The following is a 17,187-nucleotide window of genomic DNA, read 5'->3' on the forward strand; positions in this document are numbered from 1 at the left end:
TTTTAGCAATCTCTCGAGATGTTGTTATTCGACGATTTGCAGTGACCAACGACTTTGTTTTATCAACATCGGCTTCAAGAGGCCTTCTAGGACGTGGTCCATCCAGAAGATCGAAATTGTCGGAAAGAAATTTACCAAACAATTTAAGAAAATATTTCACAAACAAGCGTTACTATATCAGCTGTTCAAATATATAACGGTAAAGCGATTTAGTGTGTCGTGGGTTGGCTGCGAAAAAAGTAAAAATGATCAGCTGTTGTCATCAAACGAAACTACTTAATGAACGACCCAATAGATAATTAGTTCTTATCGAAATATGGAGTGAAATATACCACAAATGTACATTAGGTTGAGCCAAAAAAAATATTAATATTAAATTTATGGGTTAAATGGACCTATGTATATTCAGAAAAAAATATCCCCGCAAGGTAGACTTATTACCTTGAAACCATTTCAAAGTCGGTGGCTAACATTACTCGAAAATGGCTGTACCGATTAGTCTCAAATTTTAACACGAGCTTCTTAAATATATTTTCTAGTAATTAATCGGAGATTTTTTCTCAATCATAAATATTTTTTCATAAACAATTTAAGGCCGAAATTTTAGGTCAAAAATCGTGTTTTTTTTTACTTTTCAAAGCCGCCATTTTGCAAAAAAAAATATTTTGCTTATTCCTTCACTTAATTACTCGATTTAACATTACTTTCACGAAATCAGCTGTAGTTCCTTTCCAAACAAATATTTTTACTAATACCAAGTAAGAAAAAATTTTTATAATTCGCTTTTTATCGGCCTTCTAACTGTAAATAACCCCTTAATGATTTTAATTTTTTATTTCATTTCTGTTTTTTATTTAAAACTATAAACTCGACATTTTTTTTGCTCACCCTAACGTATGTGTAACCCTAAGAAATATTTGTTTGGTGCACATTGATTCAAATAAAATTAGATTTCACTTTGAAAAATATTGAGTGCGAAGGTAAGATAAGGGTGCTCTGTATGAATCGACATTAAGATAAGAAAAAGAGGAAATAAGAAATTATTAGTAAATATTTTTAATCGAATTATTTAGGGTTAGGAATATTTTCACATATTTTTTAAAATCTTTAATTTGCAACAATTTTTTTTTAGTTATGGTTATTATTAATAAGAAAAATATTTTTTATTAAAATAAAGCTTATATGAAGATATCTTATGAAGTTCTTAAGGGAGTCAAACCCGTGTGACAGTTTCAAAAAATCAATTTTTTTTCTTAAGTCCAATCTAGAGCATTCATAAAATGTGCTGGTGAAATAATTTTCCGAAATTTAATGTTATTGGAAAGTTGCAGGATTAAGAGACTAAGGTCTTTAAGTTTTAAGGGGCTATACCAGTGTGACGCATGAAAAATTAAGCGATTTTCGTGAATTTTTTTAAAAGAAAGTACTAGATTGAATGTTTCGACGTTCTATGGACGTAATAAAGTATATTTTAGCTATATTAAAAAAAAAAAATTTACAAAAATATTGAAAAATAACGGAGTAATGTGCTGTCTGCGGAAGTGCCAAAAAAAAAAAAGTGCCTCAACTGCTGGCATGATTCCGGTCGATTGAGCCAGCTGAAACAAAAAAATTCAAAATGTTTATTAAACTTAAATATATTTTCTATACAATGGACTACGATCTTTGAAAAATATCAAAAATTAAGAAAATGGCGCCATTTTCAAAAAAAAAAAAAATCGTTTTTTTACGAAAAAAATTGTCGTTTTTTTAATGCCAAATTGACAATTTTCAGCCAATCAAAAAGATCGTAGTCTATTGTATAGCAAATGTATTCAACTATATCCAGTTTTAATTTTGAAGTCGATCGGTTAATTTCTCGTTGAGTTATAATGTCAGCAAATTTGAAAAATGTCGTTTCGAGAAAAACGCGTTTAAAGTTTCACTTATATATATGTTTGCACCTCTGAGCGGTCGCTATTTAGAACGCTGCCATTCAAAAACTATTTAAAATACGACCTCGCCGATTTCACAGGATATTTTTGAATATATAAGCTATCGAAAAAAGCAAAAAAAAAATTTTTTTTTTGAAAGTGTCACACTGGTATAGCCCCTTAAACGTCTTTTCTCGAAACTACATTTTTTAAACTGGCGTCCACGATTTCTCAAAAACTGTTTCATCGATTGTATAAATTAAATCTTAAACGGTAGATTCAGCACACATGTGGCTGTCATCCGAACTAGGATTTTAATCATAAAAAAGTTGTCGCAAAAATCATGAAATTTGGGGTTTAATATTCAAAAGCATTCAAAATATTGAAAATTATTCCGACGATAGAAATCTACCTACAGATTAATATGCAATTGGTGTTTTTTTATTTCATGTTGACCAGTCTGCTGCAAGCGTGGACGCCATTTGCCTACCTTTTTTCTTTATGGGTACCTTTGGAGCGAAATAAAAAATATTTTTAATAAAAAAACTTGATCATAATCGATCAGTTTGTATGGCAACTATATCTTGTAGTTGTCCAATATCGTCGATTCTTGCAGATATTCAATACCTCAAAAACTGAGACACTACTTCACTTTTTATATAGACAGACGGACAGTATAGCGCCTTCAGGGCTTCACAAAGGTCGCGGCAAGCTTAATATCCAAATAGTGAGCAAATTCAAATAAATACAAAACCACAGTTATCACAAGAAGGTGTACTCAACAAGGCTTTCTCAATTATGTAAAATCAAAATATCTGCAAATGCATCACCGAAAATTTGAAAATGGACTATCGAGGTGCATTAATAGCTCAGATAGTACACCAATTGGCTCTGTGAAGTTTGATATGCATTCGAAAGGGATAGATATACATACATACATATGTACATACATATATTTAATGTGAAGAAATTTGTGTTTTCCGACGTAAAAGTTATTATTAAGAGATAGATCGATGTATAAACTACCTGAATTGTTTATTTAAATTTTCTCATGGCAATATTATTGTAAATCAGAGATACGAAGGCTTCTGCTTATATTTTTAGAGGACGTTGCAGGTTTTACAGTCTTTGGACGAATAAATTGCGACTCTGCCTATTTATATACCATAGGATCGGCTGTCGCTGGATTTACCCGTTGGTATAAGAAAAAAGTCCAAATAAAAAGACGCAGTTGATGAAGATATAGACTTATCAAACTCTGGACAGTTATTGGAGGTCTCTTGACAACGTCTTTTCTAAGCAGTTCTTGCTACAATGCTTTCACAGAAGCCACATCCTAGTAGGAATATTAAGACAACTTTCCTACAATACGGAACCGAGATTAGACGTAGTTTAGGACGCGACTTACAGGTGCTTCAGACAAATACTGAACGCCATTTAGAAAGAAGTTATTAAAACCTTCATTTTCTTACCAGTGAAAGGCTATCTTGGCGTCCAAACACCACCCATCGCAGATCATGAGCTCGATTCGCCATGAGATCTTTGCGCAACGTTATTCTGAATATCAAAGTAGATTAAACTCATATCTATGTGGAATTAACTCTGGCATACTAAACCTAGATAAGTCCTGCATACAAAGAGCCCGTCGAACTTCACCTAACATTCCTCCGTTCTCACGATAGTCAGGTGTAAGTAACCGGAATGGACCCGGATTTTATCCGGCCAAGGATTGTGTACTCGGCACCATTCATAGAAATTATAGTTAAATGGCTTCGATGACAATAAATTTTGCGCACTCATACAGCTGCACTCAAAAAGATATTTTTTTCAATCAACTTTCGAATTGGTCATTAAAATCCTACTTGCATTAGGCACTTTGGGTGCTCCAAAGTTCGAAAAACAAACTATGTGGTAAACTATTTTCGGTGCTTGGTGAGAAAGTAACGATTCGTTGATGCTTTAATAAAATTGTTCGAAGTGCTGGGAAAGTTTGTTGCCACAAATGTCAAAGTGTTTGGGCCTTCAAGATAATGTTTTAAAAATTTATTAAATCTTTCTAATATATTCAAGTTTACTTATTGATTATGACGTTAGGAACATATAAGCGATCCTCTTGTTTGGTTATAAGCATCAATTCATATATTAAATATTAGACAGATCGGCTCTTAAAAATCGTTAAAAACTCTACTTCGCTTCCGCTAAGTGAGCCAAAGACTCCGGCTCTTTTTGTACAAATTTTGTATTGCATATTAAATTTACGCATTTTACATTAAGAACACATACATATCTACATACTTATACATATTTATATGTACAATCTTAAGCGTTTATTACTCACCTCAGCCCACATGCAAACGATGAGTGATGCGCAGGTCATTAACATCGGATAATATGCCGACATCAGTGTGATGGCCCATTGCGGCTGTAAATCCAACTGCAATAAATGAAAAATATGACGATTAAAACAATAAATTATTATATACTTCAGCGCGTTGGCTTACCGGTGTCGTAAAGAAGGCACCGCGCAGCGATGCTGCCACGAATACCAGAAAGTATAAGACCTTTTGTGTTGTAAGCCGACAGGCGCGCAACATCGAGGGCTGTTTCAAGCGTTGATACTCGGCCACAATGCAGATGCAGAGTTGCACGACAGACACTAAAGCGACAAAGTAGAAAACAGCCGAGATGCCGGCGTAATATGGCAAATTGAAGCCACTACACTCATCGCCGGCATAACGGATCTCACAGAGGCATGTGCCATTCAGACAGTCGCCGCGTCCCGAGCAAGTGGCAATATTGGGATCGTCATCGTTGATGTTAAAAGGTGAGGCTGGTGAATTGGATCCACCAATACCGGCGGCAAAACCAGCACCGCCGCCACCGCCATTGCGGCCACCCACAGGTGCTGATGATTGCAATACGCTCGAAGAGCACCGCATTAATTTGTGAAAATTGGATAGCATTCTACGTCAAACTACCTGCAAGTATATAAAAATATATGTATATGAAAATGATTTTTTTAACACATGAACTAAACAAATATTTATTTAAAATTAGTACAACATTTTATAACAACATTGGCACATTGATGTATTTTATATAGATTGGTTAAAATATTGATCAAATCTCAAGATAAAGATGTCATAACCAAAAACTAATAATTTATTTTTTTTTTGTTTGAACAATGATTTAGCGTATTTTGCAATAAAGTGCAAATTCTTTAACAATCAGAAGATAAAAATAAAAAATTAATATTTTTCAACAGATAAAAGGTGTATAAGACGATAAAAAGTGTACGAAAATGTATAAATTTGCTGAATGAACAATTGCGTATTCCTCCTCCCGAGGTGTATTATTTCATCGCTTTAAAAAAAAAACAAACGGAAAGGTAACAACATCTATTTAACTGTAAATTTTCCTAATCTTTTCATTCCCTCGACAGGACAGGTTATATTAAGTTTGCCACGAAGCCTACATCATACAGAAGGAAACGTCAGAGACCCTATAAAGTATATACGTACATATATAAATGACCAGAGATGGTCTCTTCGTACAGCTGTATACATATATGCGAACTATACAAACTTTCTTATTTGACAAAATATCTTCACGAACATTGGCATAGATTCTTGCCCCACGCAACGCACGATGCGTTTAGATCGGACCACTGTAAGTTATAGCTGCCATACTCTCTCTATGCCGCTTAATCTGAACTTGGTATCCCTGCAGAGCTATTACGACTGTGTAAGCTGCTGGATACGAGCTGCAGAGCTAAATAGAGAAGATAAATTAGATTTAAGATAAAAATTTCTCCAGTCTGGTTAAACTGGCAAATGGGTCAGGTAGTGCAGGACGGCAGGACTTGGCTCCTACGTCACTGCTGTCAACATCCGGTGTGTTTAAAGTGGGTACCTGACGACAGCCTTACTCCACGGCGCTCAAAAGCACAGCGGATAAAATTAATGCGTTGATCAGCGCCCTAAGAATGCTAAGCATTTTCAGTACCAATTGGCAGTGCTTTGGGTCCGGCACCCGGTTGCAATGCAACTCCACATTCAACTGACAAGGTCAGTTCTTCCCGCATTTGGGTTTTAACCACAACCACCACGATACTCCCCGAGGGGCCAGTCCGCATGAGCAGGTTGGCGTGACCTCCAAGGGCTCCTGCTCCCCGTGGTACCAGAATTAAGTCTCCGGTCAGACCTCGTAGCCGAAGCTACTACCAGTTGAGCTTCCATACGGCTCTGGACTGGTGGCCATGATTTTAGTCGCCTCTTACGACAGGCATGCCTTACCACAGGTATATTCGGTTTCCCCCCACAGGTTAATTGTTTAACTTTTTTTTGGTTGACACATCAATGTAGACTAGAGTTTTGTTTTCACTAAATTGTTTTTGTTGTAGCGAGAGAAAAGATCATTGAGATAATTTGGCGGAATGCTGCCGAGTTGACAGTCCTTGACTGAATAAAAATTTAGGTCCATTCGGTTACGTGGACCGGACTGTTGTGGGAACGGGTCATCAACAAACTCGCTCTTTTTTGCAGTGCAGTGCACTACGAGGGCTGCTATATATATTCTGGCCTAGGGCAACACTAAGTGTTGCCAGGTGCAATCTGACATTTCCATTGGAAAGTTACATTTTTTAGCATAACATTTTTAGCATAACATCACTCAGAACGTTTTGTCATTTAATCGTGAATTGTTTTATTTACAGGGAATTAAAAAATTCATCTCGGCCAAAAAATGGAATTAACTCGTGAACATTTTCGTGCGATCATTTTTCACAACTTTCGACGTGGATTATCACGATAAGAGTCTCAAAGACGAATTCCGTGAAGGTCGTCCAAAAACAGCCCTTGTGCCAAAAAACATCGATGCCGTACGTGAACTGATAATGCAAGACCGTCATGTAACATACCTTCAGATAGAGACAATAAAGTAATCATATGCGATCGCTCCCGGTAGGCAATGAAAGATTTTGCTCGACATTATATATTTTATATAACACATTTTTCGCAAATGTTCATTAACAGTGTTGTTTGACAGGTGAGGCATTGCAAAGCTTAGAGAGTACTTGGTCTCTTTAAAATTAATATCAACTTATAATTTGACCCTGTTTAAGAAAGTCATTAGTACTATGTACCATACTTGGCATATATACAAAAAATAAAACGACAAAAAACTAGACACAAACAAAGAAACCAAACTAAAATGCAAATTTAAATTAGAAATTAGTATTACACGTCGGCTTTCGTACGCCGATAAGGTGACAAAAGTGATGAGTCGGTTAACAATTGTGTGGCATTAGTAATTTTCACAAACGTTGAATATGCAAACAAAACCTTTTTCAGAATCGCAATAACAATTTGTGTGGCCAAGCTCATTTAGATACAGGGTGCAATATGTTTGGAGGTAAATACTGAATAACTTTGACATTTACCGGTCGATTGAGTCGGTTAGGTATGCTTTGGCAAGCTCGATATAGTGCAATTCCAAGCCCGAATCGCGTCAAACTGTAACTAGGCGTCAAAATAGTACTTTACATTCAAAATAGTCTTTCAGTTCGGTTCAATGCGATGGGATCTATTATATTGTTTGATAGCATTAAGAAAACATCGCTTTGTTTATATACTTCTATGAAAGTGTGAGCACCCCTGTAAATACGAAAGTTAATGAAATGAAGTAGCGATTAGAATAGCAACGAAGGCGTGTAATCAATTTCACATATACATATATGTATGTACAAACAGACATACTATATAACACTGTATACTACGCTCGTGTGCATAATTACGAGTCAAGTGAAAATGGCAAACAATGCAAGGTATATGCAAATAAGAGTCCCCTCCAGTGGACACAACTTGATAACAGAAATGCACTATAACTTGTAGCAGCGAACACGCGCATTGTTTGTAATATATGAATATGTTTGTATATACATACATATATATATTCCAGTTGAAGGTGTAAGCAAATATTTGCATAGATCATTTGTTTAGAAATGACAAGATAATGCATGATTAAAATAAATATTGGGTAGTCGAAAAAGTCTTTTCGTATTTCTAATCAAACTTCAACTTTTTTTTTATATTTATACTAATAAATAAATAAACAAATATGTACCATTTTGGTCGACAACTTTTTGCCATTTTTCCGCGTTTCATCAGTATAAATCGAAATTTCGAAATTTTCAGAACAGAAGCCGACGAACCATTGTTGTGCTACAGCATCGTCTCCGTAAACTTCAAACATTTCATTGGTGGCTTGCGTGGCATTCTTCCCTTTTTTATACAAAAATTTCAAAATATAGCGAATTTCTTTATTATTTTCACATATTTTTGAACAACTGCATCTTTTTTCAACATCCCTGAATTTAATTTTTTTTGGTTAAATAAAGCTTAAAATCTCACCTTTCCAACACTGTACGGTATGACACAATGTGAAAAACGAAAACACTTTTTCGACTACCCAATATGTTCCCGTTCGTCTATTCAAGAAGTATATAACTTGCGCAAAAACGGACAGCTGAGATAGCTTAGGGATATAAACGTAGGAATCGAGAACCTTATAACAGACACTTAACAGATCAATTGAAAAGTCCATAACCTGACACATAGATGGCGCTATTAGAATTAAATCCATACGATTTTTAGTCAGCCTTAACTTTTAAAAGTCGCGTGTATAAATTTGAAAGCTGTTGGATCATTGTGAAAAAATGGATAAAAAGAAATTAAAATATTGCGTTTTGAAGGCTAAAAACACAGTTTAAGCAAAAACTTGGCTCGATCACCAGTTTCCGGATACTCCTTCTTTACTGACGTATAAAGTTTTTTCATTTAAGAACACTGCCCCAGGAAAATCAACCATAAAGGATTGGTATGCTAAGTTTAGATGTGGTGACATGAGCTCTGTGCAAAGTGGGTGCTGCGTGATATCACTTTTCACCAAAAACAAAGACGAGTTGATGATTCGTAACAGTGTTTGGAGATGTTAAAGCACAAAAAAAACGAGTTTTTTCGTCGATATGTGACAATGTATAAAACATGGCTCCATCGTTTCACGCAGAAGTCCAATCGATAGTCATCCGAGTGAACTGCACACGATGAATCCGTTCCAAAGCGTGGAAAAACGTAACAATCGGCTGGCAAGGTTATGGGGTCTATTATGCGAATAGAATAATTTTTATTGACTACCTAAATGGCCGAAAAACCTCCGAGCAATTGAAGAAAAAGAAACAAGTGCTGTTTGATCAAGACAATGCACTGTGTTTGCTAGTGAAAACGCAACAATCCACAAATTGTGCTTCAAATTGCTTCCGCATCCACCGTATTCTCCAGACCTGGCTCCCAACGACTATTTCCTGTTTTCAGATCTCAAAAGAATGCTCAATGGGAAGAAATTTTTGTCAATTGAAGAAGTGATTGCCGAAACTGAGGCATACTTTGAAGCAAAGGACAAATCGTACTTCACAAATGGTAACGAAAAGTTGCAGGTCGCTATAATCCGTGTATTATCCTTGTATAAAACCAGCGTAAACACCACCAACAATGTCAGCCTAGAAATCCAACGCAGGATAACTCTTGCCAACAGGTGCTACTTCGGACTGAGTAGGCAATTGAGAAGCAAAGTCCTCTCTCGACAAACAAAAACCAAACTCTATAAGTCACTCATAATTTCCGTCCTGCTATATGGTGCAGAGGCTTGGACGATGTCAACAACTGATGAGTCGACGTTGCGAGTTTTCGAGAGAAACGTTCTGCGAAAGATTTATGGTCCTTTGCGCGTTGGCCATGGCGAATATCGCATTCGATGGAACGATGAGCTGTACGAGATATACGACGACATTGACATAGTTCAGCGAATTAAAAGACAGCGGCTACGCTGGCTAGGTCATGTTGTCCGAATGGACGAAAACACTCCAGCTCTGAAAGTATTCGACGCAGCACCCGCCGGGGGAAGTAGTGGAAGAGGAAGACCTCCAGTTCGTTGGAAGGACCAAGTGGAGAAGGACCTGGCTTCGCTTGGAATATCCAATTGGCGCCACGTAGCGAAAAGAAGAAACGACTGGCGCGCGGTTGTTAACTCGGCTATAATCGCGTAAGCGGTGTCTACGCTAATTAAGAAGAAGAAAACTATGTTGAATAAAAAAAAACATTTTTGACAAAATTTTTATTGCAACACCCTAGATGGTGAACTCAATGAGAAATTTATTATCAAAGAAAATATGTCTGTTAAAAACCCTGTATTCTATTGTATCTATTTGAAAGATCGAGCTCCACGAAACCTATATATTATCAATCCAACAGGTATAAATGAGGGTTTGTGGATGACTCATTTGTATCTCACATTGATGAAAAATGTGTTTGCACTTTCAAACAATCTACAGTTATTTATTAACTATGGAGCACTTAGCTCTTATACATATGTAGTACTCCACAATTGCTCCAGCCTAACTTAAACTTGAAGTCCATCTTTAAAGGCTTAACGCTTCCCAAATACTTATGGTATGTATATTAGATGTGTGCTTATTGAAGCACTGCGTATTGATCGAAAAATATGTATTAGTTACCCCTGTGTACCATGTACGCAAACATAACTATTTCCAGAAACTGCAAACCTACAGCACAAACTCGAGTTAATGGATAATTTTGTTTTTTGACATTAAATACTAATGCCAACATAGAGCTTCTTACTTACGCATACAAAGTTTTGCTTTAACTCTCTTTAAACGCTTTACTCTTTAGTGTTATGAAGACAATTAGACTACTCTTGACAGTTCTTCAGCGCAAACATACCATAATTCCCAATAAGCTTTGATCGAAAAATTACTGCACTCTCTTATGGATAGATTAAGAAATTTTCAAAAGGGTAACCTCCCATATATGGAACGCAGGGTTAGGGTTAGAAGCTAATTGACTCACTTAATAATCATACATGCAAAACGCTCTATTAAGGCTACATTTTATTTATCAAGTCATGATTTTGATAAAATAGTACTGTAACTTGACTGCTGTCAAAATAAGTTGTCAAAAAGTGGATTATAGTACGAAGAAAAACGAAAATTAATCGCGTAAACTGCCACAGAATGCTTTTACTATTGATAAATATAAGTATTTATATCAAAAACAATGTATTAAGTTTTATAATATGCAAAAGAAATCGTTAGAGAGTATATATATTTATACATAAATCATCAGCGTCACGAGCTGAATCGTTGTAGCCATGTTCGTCTCTCTATATATACGTAAACTAGTGCCTCAGTTTTTGACATATCCATCTGAAATTTTTTACACGCCTTTTTCTACCCAAGAATCGCAGCTATCGGACCACTATGGGATATAGCTAACTTACAAATGGACCGTTTCAAATGAAGTTCCGGTATGGAAAACTTTTTTATTTGACAAGCTATCTTCACGAAATTTGGCATGAATTATTTTCCAAGCCACTGCTACAATCTCCGCAAATATATTTCAAATCGGACTCCTGTGGGACATAGTAGCTGTCTTCCAATATGACTAACAAACATCGAGATACAAATTATTTATACCCTTTTTTATTTAAAAAAAAGTGCACTTGTAAAGTTGTAAAGTCGTTGCAGTCGAAATTAACGTTTTTCTTATTTTGGTTCAAAAACAAACAGTTTGAAGCAATAATAGTCGGAAATAGCTATCTAAAAAGTCAGCGATATTTTTACGATTGATACACTTTTTTATCACAATAAATATTCCACTCTACCATAATATCATTTATCAACAAATTACTGCTAAAGTGAAATAAAAAACACACACATACATATGTGCATATTTTGCCAAAAAGTACCATCTGGTGCCACAACAGGTGTGCAAGGTGCTAGAAAATGTTTGAGATAAGAAAAAAAAATCGTTCGATATTGTCACATGAATCATAAAAAAATTTAATCACTCATTAAACTACTATCGGCCATGGTGTCTAGTTGGCTTAGCACTTAATACTCAACCAAACATCAGCACGGTCATTTTTATCGAAGTTTTTATTGGGCATGTAGGTGAACTGAACGGTGGCTATCCGTGTCTACATATTGCTGAAAATTAAAGAATTATTGATTGATTAATGCAAGTTTTTGTCTAGTGTTTACACAATATGGAGCTTATTTCGATAATAGCCGGCAAAACAAGCAAAATTTGGAAGAAAATTTAGTCTTTTTGTATATACTTATATATATTATCCAAGGCTCTATCACAGGAGGTCATAACTATCGAGCACTCATTATACCTCTTAATATATAATATTTATTTGCTACTGCGAACATCTCGTATAATCGCAAGTAACTAACAGGTGTCTTCGCAACGTCTTAAAAGTAGCGAATCGAACAAGCAACCGCCATAAATCACATACTGATTGGCATAATAAAAATATAGTTATAATTTTTCTAGTGTTCGGTATTAATAAAAAGGTCATATATGACAAAGGAAAAAATATGTAAAATATCCGCTTTTTGATTCTTAACAGATTCCTAACCAAACATCACATTTACAGTAAAGGTGCGTGTTCCAATTGATTGCTTATACTAGTTATAGTGATAAATATGAGTTAAATTCTTAACGAACTGTCTTTTAAGCCTTCAAATTCTCAATTATGAAGTAAGTTCCCACGAAGTGACTTGACAGGAACACACCAATCTCTCAAAATTGTGTTGTGATCGAATGGTAAACTTTTAGAAATTATTTTTATACTCTAAACTGCACACAAAACAGAGCTCAGATATTAAACATCGCAAATTTAACTTACTCACTATCAAGGCAGTACATGACTTTATGAAATTGTCAATCAACTATATAAAAATAAATAGATATACTTATATACATCTTATCTCAAAATGTTTAGGTTAACCAGTTGAAATTAAATACAGGGTGTCCCAAAATTAACGAGAGATAAAATTTGCAGTCGCAGGTTGCAGTGTTGATAATCCACAAGTCATTGTGGAGACCAAGTTACAATCTCAAAAAATAACTGTTTGGTGTGCTCTATGGGCAGAGAGAATCATTAAAAAAAATAGTGGCCATAGTGTTACAGTCATTGGGGAATGAACCATTATTAAAGAAATTGAAAGAAATAAGACCTGATGATGCCGCCAAAACACAATCCGTACCAAACGGTAAATTTTTAGGGATGCAATTGCCTTTCTTGAACCACATGAAGGCTTGAAACACTCCAACAGCGATAGTTTTCTTGGTTTACGAAACCAATAAGCCATAAATGGACTTCAGCTGAGAAAATTATTTTTCGATGAACGTTAATATGTTAATTTTTCCGAAATCCGAAAACGTACATGAAATGGGAGAAACCCATGCATTGTCTACACGACGATCGTCACAGAAGCACGGCAAAGAAAATCAAAACCCGATGGAACGAGCTACCTGGGTGCAGAACTTCAAAAGTCATGTGCAAAACGGTAGATCGAAAGTACATAAAATTCCTATTGGCACTCGAGACTGTAGGAACATTATGGGAATACTAACAGTTCACTGTCTGTTGGCGACAAACGCCCGCAGGATTGGGCTGACAGATCGAGAAGACTGCTGGATATGCCAGAGCAGGACACCATGGAAACAATAGCGCATGTCTTGTGCACTTGTCACGCATTGGCAAGGCTACGCTGTGGGGTCCCCACAGTATGATACACTGGAGAAGGTATCGATACTGAGGCTGTGGAGTCTGTTAAAATTCGCGTCAAGCGTAGGCATCCTAATGAAAGACTACTCCTCTTGGACCTAGCAACTAAATTCCATCTAGTATCGCAATGGACTAAACTAATCTAAGCGTGGCTTATTGGCCTACCATGTTAACCTAACCTAACTTAATACAAAAAAAGAAAAGTGCTCTCATTAAAAATATTAGTTTTTTGTGGAAATAGATACATGTACATATATACTGTCTTTGAAACGGGGTTTCTCTGCTCGCTATATTCGAAAATTTTACAAAGGATTTCAATAGAAAATTATATGTAAATACGTAATTAAAATAGCATACACACTTTCTGTTCTATTCGCCACTCGCTTAACTATTCATTTTAAACAATATTAATACATAAATCTCTTATCACCAGCACATTATTTATTGTTATTAATCAATTCAAAAAATTAATAAAATATAAAATTCAAAAAGTAAATTTACAGCGATTAGAGTTATTGAACCCAAAATTCAAATCCATACCTCGTCTGTAGATACATAAAAACTTATAGTAATCTCAATACACAAACTATGCGCTACTCAAAAATCCAAATTAGAACAGGTTATTTTGAAAAACACTCAACTGAGAGTAAAATAGAAGAGCAATGAGTGGGAAATATGTAGAGAGAAAGATGAATATATTTATTATTATATTTGAATTGAATAGAATAAAACTAGCCAAAGGGAAATGTAAAATCCAACAACAATATTAATTGAGATAACGCAGCGGGGAAGCAAGTAAAGTAAGGAGTGAGCGTGACACACTTTACACAAAAGTAGATATGTACCTACTTGTATATATGTAGGTATGTGTATCTATACTCAACCAAAAGAAATATAAAAGGCTAGTTTCAAAATTAATCATTCAAAATAAAATACAAAACTATTTGGGTATAAGATACAAAAAAATAAATATCGATTTATTTGTATGGGTTTATGTATGTACCTGCAGACACATTTACTTCTAGGTATGTGCGTGAACTTACGAAGTATTTGCTTTGTGCCAACAAAGTCTATAGCTATGCAAATAAGTTCAGCACTCGGCAAAGAAAATATGTTTATGTGCTTTTCACGAACGCTTTATTTACAATAAATAATTCAAATAAGATTAATTAAGTGAAGAGTAAAATTCCAAAATAAGTATAAATGTATAAATATGTAAACACCTAACACATATGTAGATATATGTATGTAGTATGTATTAAATTGGTATATTCATATATACATTTTATGTACTATTTCTAATTTTACAGGAGGAGAGGTATGCTACGCCAGAGCTATGGTTATAACAAATTATCGACATAGCCTTTTTCGAAAATTAATAGGTCAATTGAAAAGTTACTTTAGTTGGCTTTATAGCGCAATTCAGAAATCAGTCTCTACTCACTACAGGGTCCGGCACTCGAAGTGTAATTAAAAAAGCCATAAATTCGGTTTGGAAAATTATTTTTAGTTACTTTAAAGTACAAAATGTGTAAAAATAATCATAAATTCAGGACCAATTCACTTTTGCTCAATATGACCACCTTTTGCCTTAACTATAGCCTTGAGACGGTCAAAAAACGAATCGCAAGCTGCCCGAATGTGACTTGCCAATATTTTGGCCCACTCACGGACAATGGCTTTCTCCAGCATCTCGAGACTGATGTATTTTTTACTTCGGACCTTGCTCTCCAAAACGGCCCAGAGCGAATAATCCATTAGATCCGCATCTGGTGAATTTGAGAGCCATTGTGTGGTAGTAATGAAGTTCGGAACGTTGTTTTTCAGCCATTCTTGGTTCACTCGCGCTTTGCGAGACGGTGCTGAGTCTTGTTGAAACGTCCACGGTTTGCGACCGAAATGTTTGTTTGCCCACGGCTTCAAAGCAGCCTCCAGAACACTTTCCCGATAATAAGTCTCATTTACTTTGACGCCAGGCTCGATGAAAACAATTAGAGAGCGCCCATCTGCGGTGACAGGGGCCCAAACCATTATTTGTGGGTGGGTGCTGCCTCCTGGTGGCCAACCGATGAATCGCTCTCTCATGTCATACTAGTTGCTGCTTCGGTGTGAGATCATGCGCCTTTTGGAACTTGTAAGGCTTGACCATGAGCTCATTTTTCAATATGCGCCGGATGCTGCGGTCGGATATTTTCAATTCTTTAGACATTTGATTGGCACTTTCGTCGTGGATTTTGCTCAAGTCGCTTCTTCACTTTCCGAACAATCTCACGTGACGTTGCACTCTTTTGATGACCACCTCCATGGCGTTTTGCGATGCTACCAGTATCATTGTAACGAGTGATCGTGCGATAGACAAAAACTTTATTCACATTAAGGTGTTTGAGCTCACGAACAATAGCTGGCTGTGATTTTCCAGCTAAATATAAAGCAACCACACTACGGATATTACGTTTGAATTCCATCGCTGATCACTTTTTTTTGCGTTCACTTTTGGCTAAACGCTTTTGTACACTTGTGAACAATACTCCGAACTGTCATTCAACTAATTTATAAACAGCTGATTCCAGTGCGACAGCTGCGGGAACGGTCTGAAGTTGGTTACACCTCGAATGCCGGACATTTTTAAGTAAAGTCTCAATTTCTGACAAATTACTATTCACAACACAGTCTTTAGTCACAAAATATTGTCTCAAATTTGTCAGCGATAGTTAGCAGGTCAAAAAACTAAAAAGAACTCTACTCACTTTGAATATACTGACAAATAACTTATAGAGATCATTATAGATATTAACCCAGTGGCGAGGGGGAAATGGACCCCTCATGGACTATTAATAAGTTTACTACTCTGAAAAAATATAAAGTAACAGAAATATAATCCAGAAATTTGTCATTTTATTTCAGAAACAAAATTAAAGACTGTTCTCCATTTAATAAATAATGCTATGATACCACTGAAGTTACAAAGTGTACCAACATATGCAGATTACATTGTCAATAAATCCAGTCAGATCCACAAAGTGCTAAATTTGAAACGACGCGGCTTGATAGAGAATTTAAAATTCATGCTACATTCAGCTCCATCTGTGATATGTTCAATTGATACATTCTGCTCGGTTTATCCTCCAAATTTTACAACGCAGAGGAATTAGTAACTGGAAAAATAAGAAGACAGCGGGAAAAGCAACGATACTCATTGCAGCCCTGTGCACATTTAAATTTATAGTTGAGATTTTTTAGCTTTGTGATATTCTATCTTAGCGTGATTCTTCAGAAAGAATCGATCGATCTGGCAAAGGCATCAAATATAATAGATAAGCTGCTTGTAACGTTCCGAAATCGAAGACGAAAAGCTGAGGAACATTTTCGATCCATTCATTCAGACACGAAAAAATGGCGGCAGAACTGAAAGTTGACGAAAAAAAACCAATAATCTGCTGCGGCCGACAAACAAAACGCGAAAATTTCTACATGAGAACTTGCGAAGAATACTACAGAGGTGTAAATTCCTCTGTTTGATACAATCGGCGAAGATTTGAAGACGCGCTTTTCGAGAGAAGTATTGGTTGGATTTCAACTGAGTTTGCTGCTTCCAGAAAAAGTGTGTGCTCTGAAAACCAAA

The 17,187-nt window shown here is 35.8% G+C and overlaps 1 protein-coding gene across 3 annotated transcripts in view; it reads right to left on the reverse strand.

Annotated features, from left to right (window-relative positions):
* LOC120768018 overlaps nucleotides 1-17,187 on the reverse strand; it is a 65,049-nt gene that overhangs the window by 8,906 nt on the left and 38,956 nt on the right. For all 3 annotated transcript variants that reach the window (XM_040094474.1, XM_040094476.1, XM_040094477.1), the window contains 2 exons: nucleotides 4,415-4,891; nucleotides 4,252-4,347 (listed from right to left, as the gene is read on the reverse strand). In XM_040094474.1, coding sequence (XP_039950408.1) covers nucleotides 4,252-4,347; nucleotides 4,415-4,876 — 558 coding nt within the window. In that variant the 5' untranslated portion in view covers nucleotides 4,877-4,891. The remainder of the gene's footprint in view (nucleotides 1-4,251; nucleotides 4,348-4,414; nucleotides 4,892-17,187) is intronic.

Source organism: Bactrocera tryoni, chromosome 2 (assembly GCF_016617805.1).
Source record: "Bactrocera tryoni isolate S06 chromosome 2, CSIRO_BtryS06_freeze2, whole genome shotgun sequence".
NCBI classification, from domain to species: Eukaryota; Metazoa; Arthropoda; class Insecta; order Diptera; family Tephritidae; genus Bactrocera; species Bactrocera tryoni.